Source organism: Erythranthe guttata, chromosome 3 (assembly GCF_056151865.1).
Source record: "Erythranthe guttata isolate IM_541 chromosome 3, IM_541, whole genome shotgun sequence".
Classification (NCBI taxonomy): Eukaryota; Viridiplantae; Streptophyta; class Magnoliopsida; order Lamiales; family Phrymaceae; genus Erythranthe; species Erythranthe guttata.
The window spans coordinates 4,797,208-4,821,561 of NC_142535.1; the positions used below are offsets into that span (position 1 = coordinate 4,797,208).

Below are 24,354 nucleotides of genomic sequence, written 5' to 3' on the forward strand. Positions count from 1 at the left end.
AATATAGAATTAGTAAAATTATGAAATGCAACCTGTGACGAATAGGGATCAATATTGGAACATGTTTGGATAATTTGAGCCTTGTCCCTGGATGCCGAAATGTGTAAAGCATTAGAGAAGGTCAAATATATTTACATAAGTTGGAGAACAAGTAACTCACCGGGTGGTGCATTGTCGGATATGATATCTGATGCAACAAATTAGCTTGATGTTCACCAAATTGAGAGCCAATTGAGATATTTTGAACATGACGAACATTAGCGTTTTGTAAGGATTGCACACTGATAGCTTCTTGTGAGGAAAGAACACCAATAGCTTCTTTCGATGAAAGAACATTTGAATGTATTTGTGTCTGCACTTTTTTTCCTGCGCCTTTTGTTATTTTCTCTAGTAAATCAGAAAAAAAAAAACCATCAGAAATTGTTAATAAAGCAAAGTGAGAGTATTGTGTAAATCTATTTGAAAAACCTACTTGAACATTCAATCTTTCTTTTTCCTTTTTTATTTTTTGAATCCCAATGGCTTGGTAAGCGAACATTATTGACCCCTATCGACTTCACGTAAAGAGGATTCCGCACAAACTCGTCATTCATATCATGTTCTTCCATAACCTCCAAACTTGTAACTTTGGAACCCTCGGATAAATGATCCAGACTCAATTTATCGAGTAACGCATTTAGATCTGAAAGAACACCCTTAAGCCCGTTTCTCACCAAATTTCTAGCTTCTGGATGGACTTTACTTCGCATCGTAAGATCATAACAGTATCGCATTGCATGATTCACATAGACCGTCTGAGATTCTTGGTTATCTGCACATGAACTTTCTTCACTAAATTGCACTCTATCCCTTATACTTTTCATCCATCTCACTTTTATGTAATTTTTTGGTATATTATCGGATCAATTCAGCAGCATCACCATCTTCAACATGTCTGTGATCTTTAGCTAATCGATTAAGATAGTCATATGCATCCTTTTTAAGAAACCCCACATTTTCTCTCCCGTGCGATTCTATTTGCATGTAAGAATACGCATTAGCTATCGAAAATCCAGCATCTACCAATGCTTTTAAGGTATTTCCTTTAGCATATGAAATGCTACGAGCTGATCGTAACATATAACTTTGATCAGGTGCAACCATGTCATGGTTATGATCAATATAAAAAATAGTCACTTTCCATTCTTCATTTTTTTTCCTTCCAATTCTAAGTCTTGCAGCACAACCAAATCTAGTTTCCATCTTCAAGTAGGCTGACTGTTTACCATTAGAACTACATTTTTCATCTTTTGTTCCTTTACAGGAACATTCAAATTCCTTCATATAAAGTTCGTTGCTATTGTCGTGAAAATATGATTGTTTTCCTTTTCTCACACTAAAACCTTTAATACGTCCATACTCACAGTATAATAAATATGCATCTTCAAGACTGGTAATTTTTTGACCAACCTGTAACTTCTGCTCAAATTCTTCAACTAAGGACTTAGGTACCTCTGACTCTAATGATTGTACTGATATACATTCCTCTGACTCGCAATTCGTGTTATTAGCACTCGGTAATGGATCTGCTTCCATATCTGCATGTGGTAAACATAAAAAAGTAAAACAACTAAAAATAGTTATCACTACTAATTTCATGTGTTACATCGATGCATACCTGTAGAAAAAAAAATCTTCAAATTACAAAGATGAATATTTTGTTGAAGAACATATACAGAACGTGTAGAAGAGAAGTCGAAAAGACGTGGTTGTGGAAAAGAAAAATATCTTTATTACCTAAGTTAGTGGGATTTTGTTAACTCTGGTTTAAGAAATAATATATTTAGAAAAAAAGAAAAAGAAAAACACTAATTAAATAAAAAATCAATAATACACGTGTCATCATGTAGGGAGGCTGGTGAATATAACCTGGTCTAGGTTCGCAAAAGGCCCCCTATTAGTTCTTGATTCAAAGAATGTAGTTGGAGTTATATGAATCATTATATACGTATTTAAAAAGAATACATTCACTCTTGGTCTTACCTTTTTTTGGCCTTTTTTGGAAACATTTTCATCAGGCTAAATTTTTTTAGCTTCCACACAACCACAACCTTTCAAAAAGAATATACTTCCTCCATTCCATTTTAATTGTTTTTCTAGAGAATTTTTTTTATTTCAAATAATTGTCACTTTAGAATTCCAATGGAGTACTTATTGTGTTTTCTCAACTATGCCCTTATAACTATTAAGAGAATTAATGGTTAAACATTTAATAAAAGTGGTTTTTTAGTCATTTTATTATGATTTTTCTAGAATCCATGCACAATTATTAGTTTTCTTAATATGTGTGAATTAGACCAAAAAGACAATTAAAATGGAATGAAGGGAGTATATATATATATATATATATATATTTGGACAAGTCAACTATATATATATTCAAAGCGAGTTTCTTCGTGTTACAAATATTCCAAAGTCCCGGCGTTATATATATATATATATATATATATATATATATATATATATATATATATATATATATATATATATATATATATATATATATATTTGGACAAGTCAACTATATACGCAAAACAAGTTTCATGATATGGTCAAATAAGTATTTGGACAAGTCAACTATATACGCAAAATTTGTAGCAACAAAATTCTTATCTGCGATTTAAACAAACAAGAAAGAATTGCACAAATATAATTTATTGAATTAAAATAATAAATATTGCGGGTTACAAACTCTAATTTGATCCTCTGATTCTTCTCTCCAGAACAATATGTGTTTGACTTTGAATTTCGGAGACGGGTCGTTGACTTGATCTTCTCCGTATTTGATTTGGATTTGAATAACGTCTTCCGAGGGTCTTGCGACTTGAATCTCGGATCGAACGCTGAACTTTGACGGGTTTTGACTTGAAGATCTTGGAGTTCTTGATGGATTTGACCCTTCAATCTTCCCTTCAACGCTTTGAACTACGTTATGACTTGATCCCACTCGGGGTACGTAGGCAGCTTAGATATTCTCTAAGTTCAGTCATTTCCTAAAAAAAAAAATCTATCTTTTTTTCCTTTGAACTACGTTATGACTTGATCCCATTCGGGGTACGTAGGCAGCTTAGATATTCTCTAAGTTCAGTCCTTTCCTAAAAAAAAAAAATCTATCTTTTTTCCTTTGAACTACGTTATGACTTGATCCCACTCGGGGTACGTAGGCAGCTTAGATATTCTCTAAGTTCAGTCCTTTCCTAAAAAAAAAAAATCTATCTTTTTTTCCTTTGAACTACGTTATGACTTGATCCCACTCGGGGTACGTAGGCAGCTTAGATATTCTCTAAGTTCAGTCCTTTCCTAAAAAAAAAAAAAAAATCTATCTTTTTTTCCTTTGAACTACGTTATGACTTGATCCCATTCGGGGTACGTAGGCAGCTTAGATATTCTCTAAGTTCAGTCCTTTCATAAAAAAAAAAAAAAAAAAAAAAAAAAAAAAAAAAAAAAAAAAAATCGTTGAAAACAAGATGGAAAGGGAGATTTTTTTTTTTTATTTCATGAATCATAAAAGTGGAATAAACAATAAAAAAAAAAATCTAAATCTAGCTCAAGCGAAAGGGTCTAAATCGTTCAACTTTTCTTTGGCATCTCCTAAAAGCTCGGCAGAAGCGCGCAATTCTTCTACCAAATCATCACTTAAAGGGGATGTATTTTCAATGGCAGCAATTTCTTCGTTAATCTCACGAATTTCAGTTTGAACAGTATGAAGGAGTTCTCGTTGTCGCTTTAATGATGATCTCAACTGTCCCACCCTCACCTTCAAAGCAGCACGCTCTTTCTTGACACTCTCCAAATCACTATTGGTGACTTGAACTTGAAGAGTCTCTTTGTGTTCTCTAGCTTGAGTAGTATGCAAACGATCTTTAGCCTCATCTAATTGTCGTGATAGAATCTCTTTAGATGTCTTCTCAGAGTTCGACGACCTCACCTTATCATAAGCCGTCGCCTGGGAAAATAATGACTTCAATGATTCCTCTATGCAAGATATGTCGAAATCACCAAGATCCCTCATGGTTCCAAGAACTAATTGGACATCTTCTTGAATAGACGAGATGGAATCAATTGAAGTCCGTACTATCCTCGCACGAAGATCTTGCCATAATTGGCGAAGAAAAACCCGCTTGTGATTTTTCAGAAAATTTTCACCCACAAAAACTGAACAAGCACCATTGTACGACCCTTTCGCAGTCTCTTTCATCTTGGATGCTCTGGCAGGCATTAAAGCAGTCGGCGACAAAGTTGCACCCATTGAGCAAGCCTTGGCAGTTGAGTGATGACTAGCTTGAGATTCCTCGCGATCATCAACGTTAATTATCTCGTTTTCCAACTAAAAAAAAAAATAAAAAAATAAAAAAAATAAAAAAAAAAATAAAAAATAAAAAATAAAATAAAATAAAAAAAAAAAAATAAAAAAGGGAAAGTGTTAAGTGCAACCTTCTCAGCAAAAGTGTCATTTGTTCGAGAATGACTGTCCACACTGTTATCAATATGAAGATCTTGTGGTTTTAAAGATTGCGGGTCCCTCTTCGGCCTTTTCCAATGACGTTCTATGTGGCTATCGTCACTCTCATCCGACGGAGGCAAAACGTTCCTCTTCTTTATATCTCTAGGAGGGTTTTTGGTTTGGAGCACATTTCCGCGAGAAAGATTGCCGAGACTATTTCTTGCCTCATCTTCTTTGTCTTCAAGTGGAATCTTACTTAACTCCAAGTTCACCAAACTCGCAACTTTATTTTCAAGATAAGTTCCGTAAGCTTTAGTCCACCATCTTTTATAGCCGTCCGTGTGAAACTTTCTCGAATTTTGAGGAATGACGGAAAATATCACTTTAGACATGGACTCGAGCAAAACACATAGACGCCAATAACGGAGTCCATCTATTAAAGAAGCCTCGCGAACGTCTTCATCAAGTACTCCAGGCACATCTTGGTAAAACCCAAATTGACGGCTAAACCGATGAGGACTATATGGCTCAATAACGAAACGATTACCACGCCGCAAGGAGAGATAGCTCGAGCGAATGGCGATGAAATAATTTCTCTCGGACCCTTTTGTTGTTCCATCATCAACATATAAAGAAGACTCGCTCCTAGGGATCGTGGTGCAAGTCCAAGACATAAGATCTCCTTTGTGAATCCGTTTGCGTGCATCCGCGGGAGTGTAGTATCTAGCGCTTCCTTCTCCGGAATAAGATACCATCTTTGGGCCATCGACGGCTACGCCTTGCAGAACTTGACAATGGGTCTTGAAATAAAGCGCCAACCAACTATAGACGAAGTGAATAGGGAACGGAGAATTCTCTTGATGGGGTCTCAAGGATCTCGAGATCCTATTTATGCCGTTGAAGATGCTGGCTAAGACAGGAACTGCAAGAGAGACTTCTTCGCCACTCGCCATTATGCTAGCCATCTTGAATGTTGAAGGACGTATCAAGCCCACATCATCAGTAGGGAGGACGAAGGTGCAAAGCCAACAAGCCAAATGGGCCGCCAAGTACGTCTCGGACCTCAGTTCGACATCAACGCTAATGCTCGAAAACACAGCTTCTTCAATGTTGATCCATTTTGCATGTGCTTCAATATTGCCGGAAGGATTGTGAGTTGACTTGGGGCGAACACTTTTCTTTTCTTTGCGTGGAGGAGGTTGAGTGTACTTCTTCTGCTTCTTCGACCAAAACTGAATCCAGCTTTCGACAGAGACGTTGGAGGAAGGATCTTTAGAGCGCTTCCGAAGTAAGTGGTAGACATGGAATAGATATCGGCAGGAACGGTGAGAATATCGAACACCCTTTGCATCGGTACCAATGAGTTCTTGAGAGGCAGGGACAACTTCATCGTAAAGAAGCCCGGTTAACGGTAGCCCGGAGAGGATGTGCAAATCCCATAAAGAGATAGACATTTCTCCGGGAGACGTCAAGAGGGTATTTGTAGTCGGACACCATGCCTCGAAGAACGCCTTCATGATTTCGGAATTGTAGTCGTACGTGAAAAGGGAAGCATATACAGAATCGTAGATCTTCGCAGACTTTAGCTTGTGCTGGCAACGGCTGAGAACGTCTTCGGTCCATTCCCAGTACCCTTTGAAGAATTGAAAGCCGCCGGAAAGCTCGAGAGTATCTCCCCACTTGACTTTTCCCTCCACGATGTTGCCACCCAAAGTCGGCAGAAGGCTCGGACCACTTGACTCTTCCGGAAGCAAGGATCTGTCGGGTTTATGATTTGATGCTCGCAAGCTATACACGTACTCGTACTTATTATGAGGATGCTCGTGGGACCAAACAGACATGCGATTCGGAGTCGTGAGACGTGGCCATTGCTTTGCGTAAGAACCGATAAGGGGGGCATAAATCGTCAAGACAGTTCCTTTGTCATTCGGTTGGTAACGATCGTCAAGAATTACCAATTGCTCGTCGCCGGAAGAGGAGAAAGCTTGCTTGAAATAAACCATCGGAAAATCTATCAAAACAGTTCGAAGAAAGAGCGATTAGTTCGACATGCAAAAAACCAAAGCCCGAGTAAAAACAGAGCGAAAGACGAAATGTCCAGAGTAACAAAAAATAAAACGTCATCGTTTCACTTACCGAGAGAATTGTTCAATTCAGTTGCGTTCTCTCCAGAAATTATGATTCATGTAAGTTCTACTGTAATCCAAATCAACGGCGATTCTGTAGTCTGATGGAAAGTTGTACGGAGAAAAGAAATATATTAATGCAAAAGCGTTGATGTTAATACTTGAAAAAAAAAAAAAAAAAAAAAAAAAAAAAAAAAAAAAAGGGCAGTTCTCATTGTCATATTATCAAACACCTGGCGGGGCATACTCAAGAAAGCTGATTATGCGGATATCTGATATGCAAAACTAACCTGAAATCGAACCAAATAAATTCTACAAAACTCGAGTTTGAAGAGAAGACCAAAGGGATTGGTTCATATTGTCAAAATAAAAGGATTAGTTCTTATTATCAAATCATCGAACACTTGGTGAGCATGATCAAATAGATGGATTATACATAATAATATACGAAGCTCACCCGAAATAAAAAAAAAAAAAAAAAGGGAAGAAAAAAAAAAAAAAAACAGTGGCAAAAGGTGAAACTACAAGATTGGATGAGAAGAATTTTTGTAAAAGACTCGGTGCTGAAGAATGAATAAAACAAATAAGGGTGCCCTCCTTTTATAAGCATGGATAAGAGCAAACCAATTCATATTAGGATTATGGTAAACCAATTACAAAGAGTCATGAATCGACTAGATGCAGGAGTGTTCAGTTTGATTCTCTTGGGGAGGACCAAATTATAGTCGTCAAAAGTTCTCAGTTGAAGAGACTTGCACAAATTTCACTTGTTGCATACAACTCGGTGAGTTAAAATTTGGATAGAACTCAATTAGGAGTCAATATCCTGTGGAAGTTCAAATCCATACTATGCCTTAAAATTCCAAAGGAAGAGTCGGTAAAATTTCAGAAGTCTATTGTTTCTATGCTGCATAATTGGAATCTCGTTGGACTCTAAGATTTAATTTATTTTATTTGCCAAGTGGGCCCCAATTGATTTTAAACTGAGAAATTGGATGATTAAACATAGCCTTGGCATAATAAAAAAATGACAGACTATGATAAGCTTACGAAACTCTGGCAAATAAGCCGTGCATGTCGTTTTTTTTTTTTTTTTTTTTTTTTTTTTTAAAAAGGGAAAAGAAAAAGAATTTTTTTTTTTTTTTTTGAGTGAGCCGAGCAGATTGAGGAAGAAATCGGGTTTAATACGTATTATCATGGTTCTACTTTAAGCCCCACTGATCAAGTACCATGGACTATATCAATGAAGCCTAAGCACACTTACGAATCGAGTCAACAATTATTCGTGACTTATTCACTTCAAAATATATCGTCCGTGAACAAGTCGCGAGGGGGCATTTGTAGACGAGTGAAATTTAATCCAAAACAAAGGGGCAATTATGCAATTACGGGGGCAAGGAGTTTCATGCAAACTCATTCGCAGTTCCGTAATTAGATATTTGAAAATAAATCAAATCAAAATTGCATGCCATGAAAGGTGGCGTATATCAATATTTCTCTATTTTAATTCTAGGGATTTAATATTGATTCCTAAATTAAATAGATAATTGATTTTAAATATATATATTGACCAATAGGATTATTTCTTCTCCCTCAAGTTACAAGAGATAAATATCAATTTAAATCGGGCCAATCAAACCGCGCCACGTCATCAGTAAGGCCCATCAAGGACTCTTATGCTACCACTATAAATAGGGACCCTCCCTTCACAATTCAAGACACAACTCAAGAAGAAGAAAAACCGTAGGAGAAAATTCTCTCTACAATATTCAAGTTGTTCTTCATCAAATTCAAGGCGTTCTTCATCAAATCGACGACGTTCTTCAACAAATCAAGATCGAAGGAAGATTGAAGGGTCAAATCCATCAAGAACTCCAAGATCTTCAAGTCAAAACCCGTCAAAGTTCAGCGTTCGATCCGAGATTCAAGTCGCAAGACCCTCGGAAGACGTTATTCAAATCCAAATCAAATACGGAGAAGATCAAGTCAACGACCCGTCTCCGAAATTCAAAGTCAAACACATATTGTTCTGGAGAGAAGAATCAGAGGATTAAATTAGAGTTTGTAACCCGCAATATTTATTATTTTAATTCAATAAATTATATTTGTGCAATTCTTTCTTGTTTGTTTAAATCGCAGATAAGAATTTTGTTGCTACAAATTTTGGCACGCCCAGTGGGACTATCTTCGCCCCTCATCTCTTCCTCCCATGTCAAAATTAAGTCCATTCAACTGTCCAATGGCGGCTAAGAAACCATTGCTACTTGTGAACGCTTGGGGGCAAAGACGCAGAGTAATTGGATGAGGAAATTTCCCTCTTTACGTAATAGAGAGTGTTACAATTTCTTCTCCAATCTACTATGCTTCGACCGATTGAGTTGCCAAAAGATTTGGAGTATTGACGAAGGAAGAAAATCTCCAGCAAATCCCCTCTTTGGCAGCAGAAAAAAAAATATACAATTCTCCCCGCTATGTCAAATCCGGGAGGCCGCCGGAATAATGCCCGCCGACACACATCGTCGCCTGAAGAATCCCGTTTCAATTTTTGCCGCCGGAAGCCCTCGACGGTGTTATATCCTCTTTCGCCGCCGCAAACCGCTGGCCGCTCAAATCCACCAGTCAAACTCACCGTAGACTGAAGAGCCGCGCCACATATTCCTCCGATGACAACAAAGATGCTGCCTATAGTCCAAGCTCGCCATCGTCTAGGTGTTACGCTGAACTCTTCCGGCGAATCCAAAGATGCTACTGCGCCGCTCTTCATTACCACCGCCCATGGTGTGGTCGCGAATATGTGAAACATATGCATATGGAGAAATTTTCAAAGTTACAAAGAGAGATGTTGAGACCAAGGTGTGAGCGGCCGTCAGAGTAATTGTGAGGTGCTGCGGATGGATTAGTTGATACCCAAATCAAGAAGCAATAAATTGCGTTTGAGTCCTTATCAAAGAATAGGACTTATCATTTAAGTCCCTCAAGGTGAAGGATTTATCAAATTAAACCCCAAAGTTGAGGAAAGAGGTTTGGAAGCCAACAAATGAAAGAAAATTCGATTACTTCAAGTCTCGTCTTACAAATATTCAACATGTTCTTCGCCGAGACTAGAAGTGGGGGCATTTGTAGACATCGAAATTTTGAGATAAATTACTAATTAATAGCCAAAATAAATCGGTTATTAATTTAGGTCTCAAATTAAAGTCCATAACATATTTGGGCTTTAGAATGTCCGGCCCACTCTGCAAGTCGAGAAACCATAACCCTAGCTTGTGCCTATAAAAGAAGATCTTTGGTGCATCTAAAAAAGAAGACTCACACAGACACATATCGAGCTCTCAAGCTCACGTCTCGAGCCTCCGCCTCGAATTCATAACATATTTGAATTCGAGATGTTCGTGATAGGAAATCATATATTCGATTCCTCGAATTCATAACATATTTAGATTCGAGATGTTCGTGATAGGAAATCATATGTTCGATTCAAGAACAAGCTTTTAAGCCCTTGAATCAAAATTAGAATAGGAGAGAAGAATCAGGGGAATTACGGAGATTGTAATCCACATCGTTTTGATTAATAAATTATTTGTTCCCTATTTTCTTGTCTTGTATTTTTATTATACTTTGCAGACTCGAAAAATTTGTGGTTAACAAATTGGCACGCCCAAGGCGTTCTTCATCAAATCGAATCGAATTTGAACCCTCATTGAATTTGTTGCGATTTTGAACCCTCATTGAATTTGTCTTTGATAGTCCCCATGATGAACTCCTTCAATTGGTCTATAGGAATCAACCCCTCTGACGAAATCTGGAATTCTTCAGCCGGGCTCTTCTCCCTTTCGATTGGATGTCGCCTTGCAGAAGTTTCAGCTTCGGTGTGATTTTCGCCTTGTTTACCCATGTCGTGACTACCGTCAACCTTGTTTCGCAACATCGCAATTTGGGAGTCTTGTTCTTGAATGTGCTTTGTTAGCCCTTCAATGGCCTTGGTCAAGATCGCCATCTGCTCTTCCATGGTCGTAGCATGTGTCGTCATGACGGGAGCCACCTCAGAGTAGTTTGATGCTGAAAGGGACGTGGATGACGAAGCTTCTCCTCTAGATCCTTCCACGCCTCCACCTGTGTTGACGAGAGGTGACGAGCCTTTTTCGATGATTTGGGGCGTTGAGCTAGTCTCGGAGGATGTCTGCAGCTTCTTAGCCATACTCCTTGTAACTACGCCCATGCTTGATGAATTTGAAGTAGCAGCCTTCATCGTGAACGTAGAACAACTACTAGGATCTTCGAGAGAGAGAAGAGATGAGAGGTAGAGGTGTCCCACTGGGCGTGCCAAAATTTGTAACAACAAATTCTTATTTGAATCAAAATTAGAATAGGAGAGAAGAATCAGGGGAATTTCCGGAGATGATGGAAAAAATTGCGGTTAACAAATTGGCATGCCCGGTGGGACAATCTTCGCCCCTCATCTCTTCCTCCGATGTCAAAATTAAGTCCATTCAACTGTCCAATGGCGGCTAAGAAACCATTGCTGCTCGTGAATATGGACGGGAATAAGAAGAAAAAAAAAAAAAAAGGGTAAACCCTTTATTTATTCGCTTGGGGGCAAAGACACAGAGTAATTGGATGAGGAAATTTCCCTATTTACGTAATAGAGAGTGTTACAAATTATTCTCCAATCTACTATGCTTCGACCGATTGAGTTGCCAAAAAGATTTGGAGTATTGACGAAGGAAGAAAATCTCCAGCAAATCCCCACTTTGGCAGCAGAGAAAAAAAAAACATATCCACAATCTTTGTCCCTAAATGAATTTAAAAATAAATAAAAAAAGGGCAGCCATGGCGATCATTTGCCTTTTCCAACAATTCTCCCTGCTATGTCAAAACCGGGAGGCCGCCGGAATAATGCCCGCCGACAAACATCGTCGCCTGAAGAATCCTGTTTCAATTTTTGCCGCCGGAAGCCCTCGACGGTGTTATCTCCTATTTCGCCGCTGCAAACCGCTGGCCGCTCAAATCCACCAGTCAAACTCACCGTAGACTGAAGAGCCGCGCCACCTATTCCTCCGATGACAACAAAGATGCTGCCTATAGTCCAAGCTCGCCATCGTCTAGGTGTTGCGCTGACCTCTTCCGGCGAATCCAAAGATGCTACTGCGCCGCTCTTCATTACCACCGCCAATGGTGTGGTCGTGAATATGTGAAATATATGCATATGGAGAAATTTTCAAAGTTACAAAGAGAAGAAGAGATGTTGAGACCAAGGTGTGAGCGGCCGTCGGAGTAATTGTGAGGTGCTGCAGATGGATTAATTGATCCCCAAATCAAGAAGCAATAAATTGCTTTTGAGCCCTTCCTTGAAATGAAAGGATAATTCCAAATATGTTTGCAGTTGGATGCTTCACTAAAGACAAAGAATATGACTTATCATTTAAGTCCCTCAAGGTGAAGGATTTATCAAATTAAACCCCAAAGTTGAGGAAAGAGGTTTGGAAGCCAACAAATGAAAGAAAATTCGATTACTTCAAGTCTCGTCTTACAAATATTCAACATGTTCTTCGCCGAGACTAGAAGTGGGGGCATTTGTAGACATCGAAATTTTGAGATAAATTATTAATTAATAACCAAAATAAATCGGTTATTAATTTAGGTCTCAAATTAAAGTCCATAATATATTTGGGCTTTAAAATGTCTGGCCCACTATGCAAGTCGAGAAACCCTAACCCTAGCTTGTGCCTATAAAAGATCTTTGGTGCATAAAAAAACGAGACTCACACAGACACATATCGAGCTCTCAAGCTCACGTCTCGAGCCTCCGCCTCGAATTCATAACATATTTGAATTCGAGGTGTTCGTGATAGGAAATCATATGTTCGATTCCTCGAATTCATAACATATTTAAATTCGAGGTGTTCGTGATAGGAAATCATATGTTCGATTCAAGAACAAGCTTTTAAGCCCTTGAATCAAAATTAGAATAGGAGAGAAGAATCAGGAGAATTACGGAGATTGTAATCCACATCGTTTTGATTAATAAATTTATTTGTTCTATATTTTCTTGTCTGGTATTTTTATTATGTTTTGCAGACTTGTAAATTTGTGGTTTGTAGCAAATTTACAAGTATCATCGGTTGCAAAATTCTACCCGATACAGCCCCACTCGTCCAAATATGCCGCCGCCATCGGAAGTGTCGCACCTCCTGATTTCGGTCAAGCCTCGTCCACTAGTGGTCATCAGCCATGGCCACGGTTCGCCTCTGCCAACAATTCTCTGTAACCTACTCGGAGAAGACGCCGCATCGCATTTGAATGTTGTCTGCACATCGTCGCCGGCCGTCCATGACAATCCACGCAAGTTAGCTTCAATTGCCTACTCTGCGACTCATGTATCTCCAACACCACTCCAAAGTTAGCCGAGTTGAAGGCCCACCATGAATTGGATGCTCCAGGTCCATGTTTAACGGTGGGATGCCAGCAAAGCAATGAAGGCCAAATAAATTTGACTAGTGCCGCCAAGCATCTGGTGACAATGGAGGCAAGGATGGTTGCAAATTGAGAAGACTAATAAATTGCAATTGGGCCCTAAAGGAAAAATTGCAATTAAGTTCCTATGGTAGACGCTTCAGATTGAAATCCGAAAGGAAAGGAAAACGATGCGTGCCAAAGTAAGAACCAAAAATGGTGGAGTTCTCAATTAAGTACACAAAAGTAGTGGATATTCCGAATAAACCCCCAAAAAAAATGGAGGAAAGTGACGTACTTCAAGTCTCGTCTCACAAATATGCAACATGTTCTTCGCCGAGACTAGAAGTGGGGGCATTTGTAGACATCGAAATTTTGAGATAAATTACTAATTAATAACCAAAATAAATCGGTTATTAATTAGGTCTCAAAATTAAAGTCCATAATATATTTGGGCTTTAAAATGTCGGGCCCACTCTGCAAGTCGAGAAACCCTAACCCTAGCTTGTGCCTATAAAATAAGGCATTCGGTTCATGCAAAAAGAGAATCACACAGACACATATCGAGCTCTCAAGCTCACGTCTCGAGCCTCCGCCTCGAATTCATAACATATTTGAATTCGTGGTGTTCGTGATAGGAAATCATATATATTCGATTCCTCGAATTCATAACATATTTAAATTCGAGATGTTCGTGATATGAAATCATATGTTCGATTCAAGAACAAGCTTTTAAGCCCTTGAATCAAATTAGAATAGGAGAGAAGAATCAGGGGAATTACGAAGATTGTAATCCGCTTTCGTTGGATAATAAATTGGCACGCTCGGTGGGACCATTTCCGCCCCTCGTCTCTTCCTCCGATGTCAAAATTCATGTCCGTTCAACCATCCAAAAGAGCGGCTAAGAAATCATTGCTGCTCGTGGTGAATATGGACTGCTCGTGGTGAATATGGACGGGAATTAAAAAAAAAACAACAACAAAGTTTCGTTTTTTTTTCTTCAGCCACAACACCCATGGTAGCGACAGTTGCGACCAATAATTCCTTCCACCAGATCAAATTGAGGAGGCCCTCGGATATGCTCGCCGACAAACGCCACATCACCATCAAAAGAACTCGTCGATGTTATCAATTTCTACCCGATACAGCCCCACTCGTCTTGTGGCTCGCAACAGTTGGTGATTCTCATTGACGACGGGCGTACGAACCATAGACAAAGGCATTCTCTCAAAGCTTGGTGATTCTCAAGGACGAGTATTAATTCATCAGCATAGGCACATTCTCTCAACGGCTGGTGATTCTCAACGACGAGCATTGATCAACGAGCATAGGTACTCTTTCAACAGTTGTTGATTCTTGAGGAAGAGCGTTGATCCACGAGCATGGGCAATCTTTCAACAGTCGGTGATTCCTTGACAACAAGCATCAATCCATAAACATATGAGCGCTTTTGACTGTGCTTGCCCCCGGATGGTCGATATGCGAAGCTTTCCACACATCCACTTCATAAAGAAGAGTCCTCGACCGTCAATCCACGAATGAAGGCGTGCTCCGGACTGTCATGCCCCTTTGATGGTAAATATGCAAAGTGATGGTTGTGCTTCAAAGAAGTGATGACTGTGCTTTCATAATCTACTTTATATCAAAGAGGTGATGCCATCCTGACAGGCGATGCGCAAAGATTTCACTAGTCCGCCTTTTATACAAGAATCACTGACGTCGAGCATCGGTCCATGAATGAGGGCGCTCTCCTAATTGATCACCCCCACAAGCAAGTATTTTCATGCAGCGCCTCACCACGAGCGAGTTTCTTCGTGCAAATATTCCAAAGTCGGGCGCCTCACCACAAGAGAGTTTCTTTGCGCAAATATTCCAAAGTCGGGCGCCTCACCACAAGCGAGCTTCTTCGTGTAAATATTCCAAAGTTGGGCGCCTCACCATAAGCGAGCTTCTTCGTGCAAATATTCCAAAGTCGGGCGCCTCACCACAAGCGAGTTTCTTCGTGCAAATATTCCAAAGTTGGGCGCCTCACCACAAGCGAGCTTCTTCGTGCAAATATTCCAAAGTTGGGCGCCTCACCACAAGCGAGCTTCTTCGTGCAAATATTCCAAAGTTGGGCGCCTCACCACAAGCGAGCTTCTTCGTGCAAATATTCCAAAGTCGGGCGCCTTACCACAAGCGAGTTTCTTCGTGTAAATATTCCAAAGTCGGGCGCCTCACCACAAGCGAGTTTCTTCGTGCAAATATTCCAAAGTTGGGCGCTTCATTTCAGGCAACTCGATAAGTTTTAAACCTAGCAAATCGTCAAATATTCCAGCCACATCAGTGTCGAGGAATGGATATTCCCTTGCTTGCATTTCTTTTAGAGAAAGTCTTCTTCTTTCTTGTGAAAAATCTTGTTTTTCCTCATTGTTTCCGTTCACTTTTCCTTGAAATTTGATAGGGGTCGCATTCACTGTCAAAGATTCTTTGCTTGAGGTCTTAGAGAAAACTCTACCCCCTTTCCGAAAGTCCTGTTTTTCTTTCGACTGTCGAGGTTCTTGAACTGGTGGTCCCTCAACTCCACTAGCCATAATGCTCAACTCCATGTCGTGCGCTCTAGTGGCCAACTCTTCAAAACTCTTAGGTTGAATCCCTTGTAGGATATATCGGAGTCCCCATTATATATATATATATATATATATATTTCGTTCTCTCTAAACGTAGTTTTAAATAAGCAAAAGGACAAAGTTCTAGTCGATAACGATTTTGCAGATGTTTTGCTAAGCTTCTTGACATTGCCATTGGGAACAGTTGTTATAGAGTAATGAAGAAGCATTAATTGTGGAAAAGATAAAGAGACACGTGTCAAAATTGGAAGCTTAACAAGTTTATACAATGGAGTTGCAAATCAACATCACGAATTGTTCGAAGGAGATGCTTCTATATCGGAAAAGCTTATTCGAAGATGAATGTCATAAACTGAAGCTCAATATTAATAAATGCTTAGCTTGTAAGAGATTGATTTGCCGTATTAATGGAACATCCGTTTGCGTAGATCCAAAGAAAATTGAATTCGGTTCAATACATTTTGAAGCTACTGCTAATGGTGATGGTGGAGTTTTTTCCGTAACGAACACAGAATCTTTCATAATCACCGATGATCTTCTAATGTTTCCTCACACCACATGATTCGTTCAAACTATTAAAAAACTTAGACTCGACAACATTGGTGTGGGTGCGACGAGGAATGTGACCTTTGGATTCAGTCAAGTGAGTGTCTTTTTCTCTAATTTAATTTCATACAAGTGTTTTTTTTTTTTGACATTTATTTTTGTAGATAATGGATTTTCTAAAGGGAGCCTTGCTCTCCTCGACTCCATTATCGGATGCCGTACTCAAAAAAGAGAGGATGATTACACTGCCAAAGCACAACCCTTGCACCGCATTAAATAGAACTCTTTACAACTTCAAGAAGTTGAATTTGACATGGTAGATTACCTTTTCGGTTTGTTGGAAATCACTTTGGGCGATGTCCAGTTTCTTTTGGGTAGTAACTCTTGTCTTAAGAATATAAACAATTTGTACGAAAGCACAGAAGATCCCGGTTTAGTACAAGCAAGTACAAGACGCAGGATAACGCAACCAAAACGATATAAATACGCATTAACCAGCAGTATACTGGAGGTCCAAGGAGAATACGTCAAGGGACCAAAAATGTATAACATAGCTGATGATTTAACCTGTGACACCTTTTTCTACAGCGTCAACCATTTCTATTCTCAAAGGTCTGAAAATCCCTTTTTCGGACATTGTGGAACTCCCAGTTGAGATTCGGTTGCAAGAGGTCATAATTTTGATTTTTATTATATATATATATATATATATATATATATATATATATATATATATATATATATATATATATGGGTAAATTACACACACCCCCCTGAGGTAAGCTTAAATAACTGTAAGGTCCCTGTGGTATCGATAATTACACTCAGCCCCCTGAAACGTAGTCAGAAACTCTAATGGGATAATGAATTGGATACGTTATTCCGATAGGGTTCTAACGGACTATTGGTTTCAGAGAGTGTTGGAGACAACAAAGAGCTATGGGTGATTTAAGAAATTTTCGGGAATGTTCGGGGAGCCATGTCAATGCTGCCGGACCAAAAATGTATAACATAGCTGATGATTTAACGGTGACACCTTTTTCTACAGCGTCGACCATTTCTATTCTCAAAGGTCTGAAAATCCCTTTTTCCGACATTGTGGAACTCCCGGTTGAGATTCGGTTGCAAGAGGTCATAATTTTGATTTTTATTATATTTATATATATCTAGTAGCTATACATATGTTCATGTACTTATACTATTTTTTTTTTTGTAGGCTCTGAGCATACTGAGAGCATCTCTTATAACGACTTATGCTCTAACCGATGGCCTGATGATCAATTCCATGTTAAAGAAAAAGCGCAAGAGAAGATGGGACGAATAGTAACTCCAGCCAGCATGCTGTTTTGTTTGTACTTACGTTCATCGATCTAAAGATATTATTGTAAGCACATTATTTACTAGTAATATATGTACTTCTCATGCTTGTTTTGGTTGCTAGCATTTTACCATATGTCATTATATTCTTCACTCACTGTTTATCTATCAATGTCAGTTTTAGTCATGATTTTTTTTAGTCGGGTTTTTGTAAAATATTGAAAATTTAGTCCTTCAACTAATGGTGCATTCTTGGGGGTAGTTTGTCAACAAAATTGGATCATAGGGTGCTCTATTAACATTAATAACAATAGTAGTTTTATTAAGATTAATATCCCACTTTGCACCCTTGAAATATACCATTCTGGCACTTTGCACCCTTGAAACAAATTAATAGCATTTTGCACCCTTGAGACACAATATATCATGCATAATGCACCACACATCAGTTTTTAAAGCAAATTTAATATTTTTAGTCTATTTAAAAAATAATTTTTTTGTCACTGAAATATATTTTACGCAAAACAATTCATTCAGCTATTTCGTTATCAAGTTATCTGAAAATCATATTGTCTTCCAAATATTTCTAACTAATATTTCTACCAATTACAATAAAAAATCTATCAACCGACTATTTAGTGATTAAATTTATTTGATTTTATTTTGTAATAAAGTATAATTTTTTTTCAATTATCCGGTGCGATTTTTATTTTTTCTGCACTCGAAATTAGGTTGGAGGTCTAAGAAAATAGCAATTTAATTTGTTATTTTGCACCCCGGAAAAAAAAACCCAATAAAAAATGAATTTCCTTTATTATTCAATTAAGCGTGTGGGTGTAAAGTGTTATTATTGTTTTTTAAGTGTGCAAAGTGTCAAAAGGCTCCATTTCAAGGGTGTAGAGTGCGATTAAGCCGTGGTTTCACAAAAAAATTATTTGGTCCCTCATGTTAATCAAATAACCATTAGTTCGTCACTTAAAGAAGTAAGGGTAGAGGTGGTAAACGAGCTGAGCCGCTCGTGAGCTCGATGAATCGGCTCGAGAAAAGCTCGAACTTGAGTTTTTCAAGCTCGAGCTCGAGTTTTTTGACAAGCGCCAGCTCGAGCTTGTTTTTAGTTGTTTGTGAGCTCGCGAGCCGGCTCTCGAGCATTATTTTTTTTGTTTTTTTTTGTTTAATATATTATTTTTATTTAAATAATGTATAATAATATAAAATATTATAAAAATAATATAAAAAGAACATATAAATATTAAAAAATATATATAATTACAGTTTATTGTTTATTTTGAATTTGTTTTATTATAATATAAATACTTTTTAATAAAAAAATTTAATAGTTAAAAAAAAAACAAAAATGAGCTTGGCCTCGAGCTCGACAAAATGGGATTGAGCTCGAGCTTGAGCCAAAAAGCTAAACTCGACGAGCTCGAGCTCGTGCCTGCCAAAACAGGCGAGCTCGACTCGTTCACACCCCCTAACTGAGGGGCACACACTTTATTCCTTTAGAAGTAATGGAATATTGATGGCAATGACTAATTAAAATGTTGAATTTTTGAAAAATGAGGGACCAAATATATATTTGGGTAAATAACATTATACCACCTCAACTTTTTAAGTTTTTGCGGATCACCTTCCGAACAATTTTCTTTGCACGAGTTCAACTGTACTCAATTGATTGCGCCACTTTGCCATTTTTTTGTTCGTTTAAGGTCAAAATGACCGGGTTGTGAACCCACGCGTGTTGCACGTGCGAAATCAAGGCTATAAAGCCCTAATTCCTTGATTTTTCCCTCCATTTCTATCTTATCTGCATTATTTCCCCTTTCAATTTTGGTCATGTTTCACCCACATTATTTATAAAAAAATGTTTCACCCACTTCCATGTGTTTACAATAATGAAAATAACAATCATTTTAATTTAATAATTAAAAATCCAGACAAATTAATTAATTATATGGTTTTACGAACAAATGAATCGGACCTTAAGACTTTCTATTGTAGTATCTCATGCCCGCGAACAGTTGTCTGAAGTTGAAAACGTAAAGAAGGATAATTCGAGTAGATGATTCAAGAAATAATTAATTTACATGTATATATTATGTATAGTACTTGTGATATTTTGATGAAGTGATGTGCTTTTAAATTTTGATGAAGTGATGTGCTTTTAAGCATTGAACCGTATTCGTGAGTAACTTTGGTTTCGACTATTGCTTGGACAGCCAAAGCTACATCTCATAACTGACTCCCATTGCATCCCTGCATATTACAATCATAACTTTATAAAAAGGAGGAAAAAGACAACAAAAGTATGTTTGTGACTTTCAGAAACCTCACCTAGACAACAATATCATTCTGACTTGTCCAATCTTCAAAATGTAAGAATTAGTGAACATAACAGAACCGAACATGGGTGACACATTTTTTTTATAAATGAAGCGGGTGAAACATGATCAAAACTGAAGATGGAAAATAATGGAGATAAGAGAGAAAGGGAGGGAAAATTCAAGGAATTATGGCTTTTTAAATGGAAAAGACAATATAACAGCCTTGTATTTCGCATGTGCGATGCGCGTGGTTCACGACCGATCATTTTGACCTGAACACGGGCAAAAAAGTGCAAAGTGCCACAATTAATTGAGTACATGTGAACTCGTGCTAAAAAAATTGTCCAGGGGGTGATACGCAAAAACTTAAAAAACTCAGGTGGTTTAATGCTATTTACCCTATATTTTTTGTGTATATACAGGACCAAAAATGTGAAACTAGTGCAAATTTGAGCTACGAAAACTGTATTTTCCCCATTAGACTAAACACAAGAGTCCGGTTTTTAATGGAACAAACTCTCGCGAGAAAACAAATGAGCTGTTGAATAGTTTTATATACTAACTAAAAGAAATGCTACAATGTGAAAAGGGATTTCTCTTAACATTTCAGTTGGTCTTATGGGGAAAATTAGATACTACACCGGTTATGTATACTGGGTGGATTTGAATGTAGATCTACACTTAATATCACAAATACATACTCATGTGTATGTGTACTTAGTGTTTAATTATTCAATCAAAAATATACTTTTCAAATTCATGTGATATAAGTAACCATGTGTAGTATCTAACTTCCCGGTCTAACAGTCTGAGAGAGACTCTTGGCTTTACTGGCTTTATAAAAAGTAAGGGAGGCTACTGTGTTGAAACTTACATCTACAAAACAGAATTAATGTCTAGAACTGTAATGCGTCGTTTTTCAGACTCGCTTGCTCAAGCGTGTACTACGATACTGCTACATGTGTTTGTAGAAACAAAATGGAAAAGGAAGTTGGTGTAGTGGAGTACCCTCAAGCTGATGATGGTGAAGTTTTTACCATAAAGAAAACTTCCTACATCATCTGCGATGATCTCAAGATATTTCCTTACAAACTCTCTGAACTTTGGAACTACGGACGCGGACGTGGGCGAGACGAGGAATGTGACAGTTGGATTCATTTAGGTGAGTGCCTTGATTATTCCCTATAATCTTATTAACATTTTATTTCTTCAATTTTCATGCACACTTTGTATTTTTTTTTAATTAATATTGTTAATAGATTTTGGATTTGCTCATGGTGGCATTACCCTCACGTACTCCGCTATCGAACGTCATACTCAATAAAAGACATGGTAGCTCTCCCACACCAAGATCTGAACCACTAATCTTGGTTTGTGAAATGGCGAAAGAATCGACTTCTAACTCTAAGAAGATAATTTTGAAAGTGATGGTGCAAACTGTTGGAAATTTTGAGTATTTGACTCAAATTTTGTAGAATATTTAAGTGGTTTAATTTAAATTCTCAAAATTAATTTTTGATGAATGATAAATTAATGGATCATTTAAAATATTTAAGTGTGGAAAATAATAAAGTGAAATGCCACCATTGAAAAAGATGGAGGTGTTTAAGCACCTATTAAATTGAATAGGTGTGTGGTTAATGGGAAAAGGTGTGATACCTTTTCATGAAATTATTTTCCTAAGAGTTGTGACTTGTGGTCATAACCTTTGAAAATCTATAAATAGATTCCAAAATCCACCATTTGAAAAGAGTTCATTATTCACATGGAATTCAATACATTAATTGAATTCACTTCTCGTCATAACATATCATTGCATATTGTTGCATTAACAAGTCCTTTCTTCGTGTCTTATAAAGTCCTAAACGTCGTTTCGTTCGCCGTGTTCCAATAATTGTTGTGCTGCTTTGTTGGAACTGAAATAGTCGTTGTATCTTGGGAGACAATTGCCGTAAACCGAGAGCACTGCACGGGGCAAATTTGTCTTAAGGAGAAAGAACATAGTTCTTGCCTCGACTACATTTTTCTTGTCAAACTTATGTCCAAATTTTGTTCGTTCCCATTTCAAAATACACACACCCACAATTAACACAAACATCTTCCAAGAAGTTATTGTTTGCTCAATCAGACGACTTCATTGATTTCCTTTGTAGTTTGCTCACAATCCCCCTCGATGAAGTTGAGTGCATTTCTGGGAGTGCTCGTATTAAAAGTATAGACAATTTGTACAAGAGCATATTGGATCTTATTGACGATCCTATTTGGTGAATCCATATATAAACTAGAGGATTGTGAATCCCACGCTAGCTCGTGTTTATATTTCCAAAAACCCGATTCTTCCTCTAAGGGAAGAAAGCTTTTCAAGTACGTGTTATATTGTATCTATGGATGTAGTCGTCTTATAACATTGTCTACGCTCAAGTTCGTGAAAGGGCAGGGAAAATATGTGAGGGGATCAAAAATGTATAACATAACTGATGATTTGACTGTCACTCCTTTCTGTGATTTGAATTCATAATATTCCTCGTATATGATCGATTTATTGAGAATTGTTCTTTTTTTTTTTCCTTTGTTTTTGTCTTTGGTTGGTTTGGGGTGGCATAATGAGGGCATCTCTTACATCGACTTCTGCTCTAATAGATGGCCTGATGATCCGTTACATGTTAAAGAAACAACGTAACCGAAAATGGGATGAACAAAATAGTTCATAAAAGACATAACGCTAAGGTAATTGGCCATAATATAGATTGTGCCATTAGTTCATGAGCCACCACTAGCAGGCCTTCTTGTACTTCTCCATCCATCTTAATTTTAAGGGTTTATTAGGGAAAACCCCCTTGTTCATATTTTCTAATGAGGTAGATCCATTTTTTTTTCCCCTTTTTGAGATACACCCAATTTTGCCAACTTGGCAAAATATATTATATAATTTCCCTTTAATACCCCTGTTTTATTATTAAACGGCATTTATTTCCTTTAATACGTGATTTGAGATTTGCTGATACGTTGCCTAAAATCACGGAATAAATTTACGTGAGATCATTGGCCGTTATATCAAATCGTGTATAATATTTTTTGAAGATTCTCTTCATCGTTCCAGCGGGTTTATCGTCATTGAAGATTTCTGCACCGTCGTGGAAATAGGATCGATTTTTGAGCGTTTGTTGTTGGACGTTGTTAAGCGGGTATGAATGCGTTATTCGTTTTTATTTTTTGCTCAATGTCCATGATTGTCTTGTACGGTGGTTAGAAATTTTTAAGAGTTGTGTTGATACTTGATTCTATTAAGTAGAACGTTTTTTAACAAAATTATTCCGTCATATATATATCGTTTTTTTTTTTGCCGATGATGTTTGTTTGGAAGAGGATTGACAGAGTTAGAAGAGGATGGTTCACGCAGATCGGACCAGAGTTGTTTTATATGAGCTTCGTAGTTGGTTTATGCAATAATCGGAATAATTGTCCGCTTTGGTCGAGTTCATGTTTTTATCCCGGTCGATAGTTGGTTTATTTGTTTATAACAGCCGATTTAAGTGTGCTGGGTAGTACATTAAAATATAGTTCGTAGTCTTTTTTAATTTAGCGTATGAATTTTGCATTTTAAGTTTATTTTTGATGATATTAATGTATTATCATTCAAATGTATTTGCAGTCTATTTAATTATTTTTTAGTATTCTGCATTTTTAATTTTGTTTCATGATTTTAGGTTTTTTCGATGGCGAATTTTGTACGAATTTTGTTGAGGTTTGGTGGGTTGGTTGCTATAAAGAGGTGTTTACGATGTAATGGCTCGGTAACTTCGGTTAAGTGTTAAACCGTTGTAATACAGTAGTATACTATTATGAATACCGTGTGATACTACCATTATCATTTTATTATACTATTATGAGATTATTAATGTACTAGAGTTTCTTAACTCGACATATTGGTTTGATTGTGTTATGATGTGTTTTATGTATTTTATCAAAACCCTAGATTGAAATTATGAGATTATTAATGTACTATTTTATTGGTTATGTGGAATACTTTACGTTGGTGTTGTTCTCAATGTTCTTGTCATTTCAGTGGTATATTGTTTGTAACACAATTTCATATCAATACTATAACTGTAATATACTATTACAGCAGATTAATGTACTATATTGAAATTATTAATATACTATGTGGTTGAATAATACGGGATCCATACTCTATTAACGAGATCCATAGTCGAATTAGATCAATAAGATAGTCTATTACATGATATAAGGAAAATTACCTTAATTGATTAGTATAACAAACATATTATTCAGTTTCCATATATATTATTATTTTTTCATATATATTATTATTTACCCTAATCGTTTTCATATAATAAAGAAAATTACCTTAATTGATTAGTATTTCAAACAAACATATTATTCAGTTTCCATATATATTATTATTTTTCCAATAGTCAATTTATTAAACCCATAGTCGAATTAGATACATGAGATAGTCTATTAAAAGATATGAG

The 24,354-nt window shown here is 37.3% G+C and overlaps 2 protein-coding genes across 2 annotated transcripts; both read right to left on the reverse strand.

Moving 5' to 3' along the window:
* Positions 1-894: 894 nt before the first annotated feature.
* Positions 895-1,575, reverse strand: LOC105976168 (protein FAR1-RELATED SEQUENCE 5-like). The gene has a single exon (XM_013001460.1). It carries the CDS (start codon positions 1,573-1,575, stop codon positions 895-897), a length of 681 nt encoding a protein of 226 aa, XP_012856914.1.
* A 1,867-nt stretch (positions 1,576-3,442) lies between these two features.
* On the reverse strand, positions 3,443-6,518 carry LOC148771602 (uncharacterized). Its single transcript, XM_088815441.1, has 2 exons — positions 4,474-6,518; positions 3,443-4,366 (listed from the first exon to the last, which is right to left on the reverse strand). Exons 1-2 carry the CDS (start codon positions 6,484-6,486, stop codon positions 3,587-3,589), a joined length of 2,793 nt encoding a protein of 930 aa, XP_088671567.1. The 5' UTR covers positions 6,487-6,518; the 3' UTR covers positions 3,443-3,586.
* Between the last annotated feature and the right edge of the window lie 17,836 nt (positions 6,519-24,354).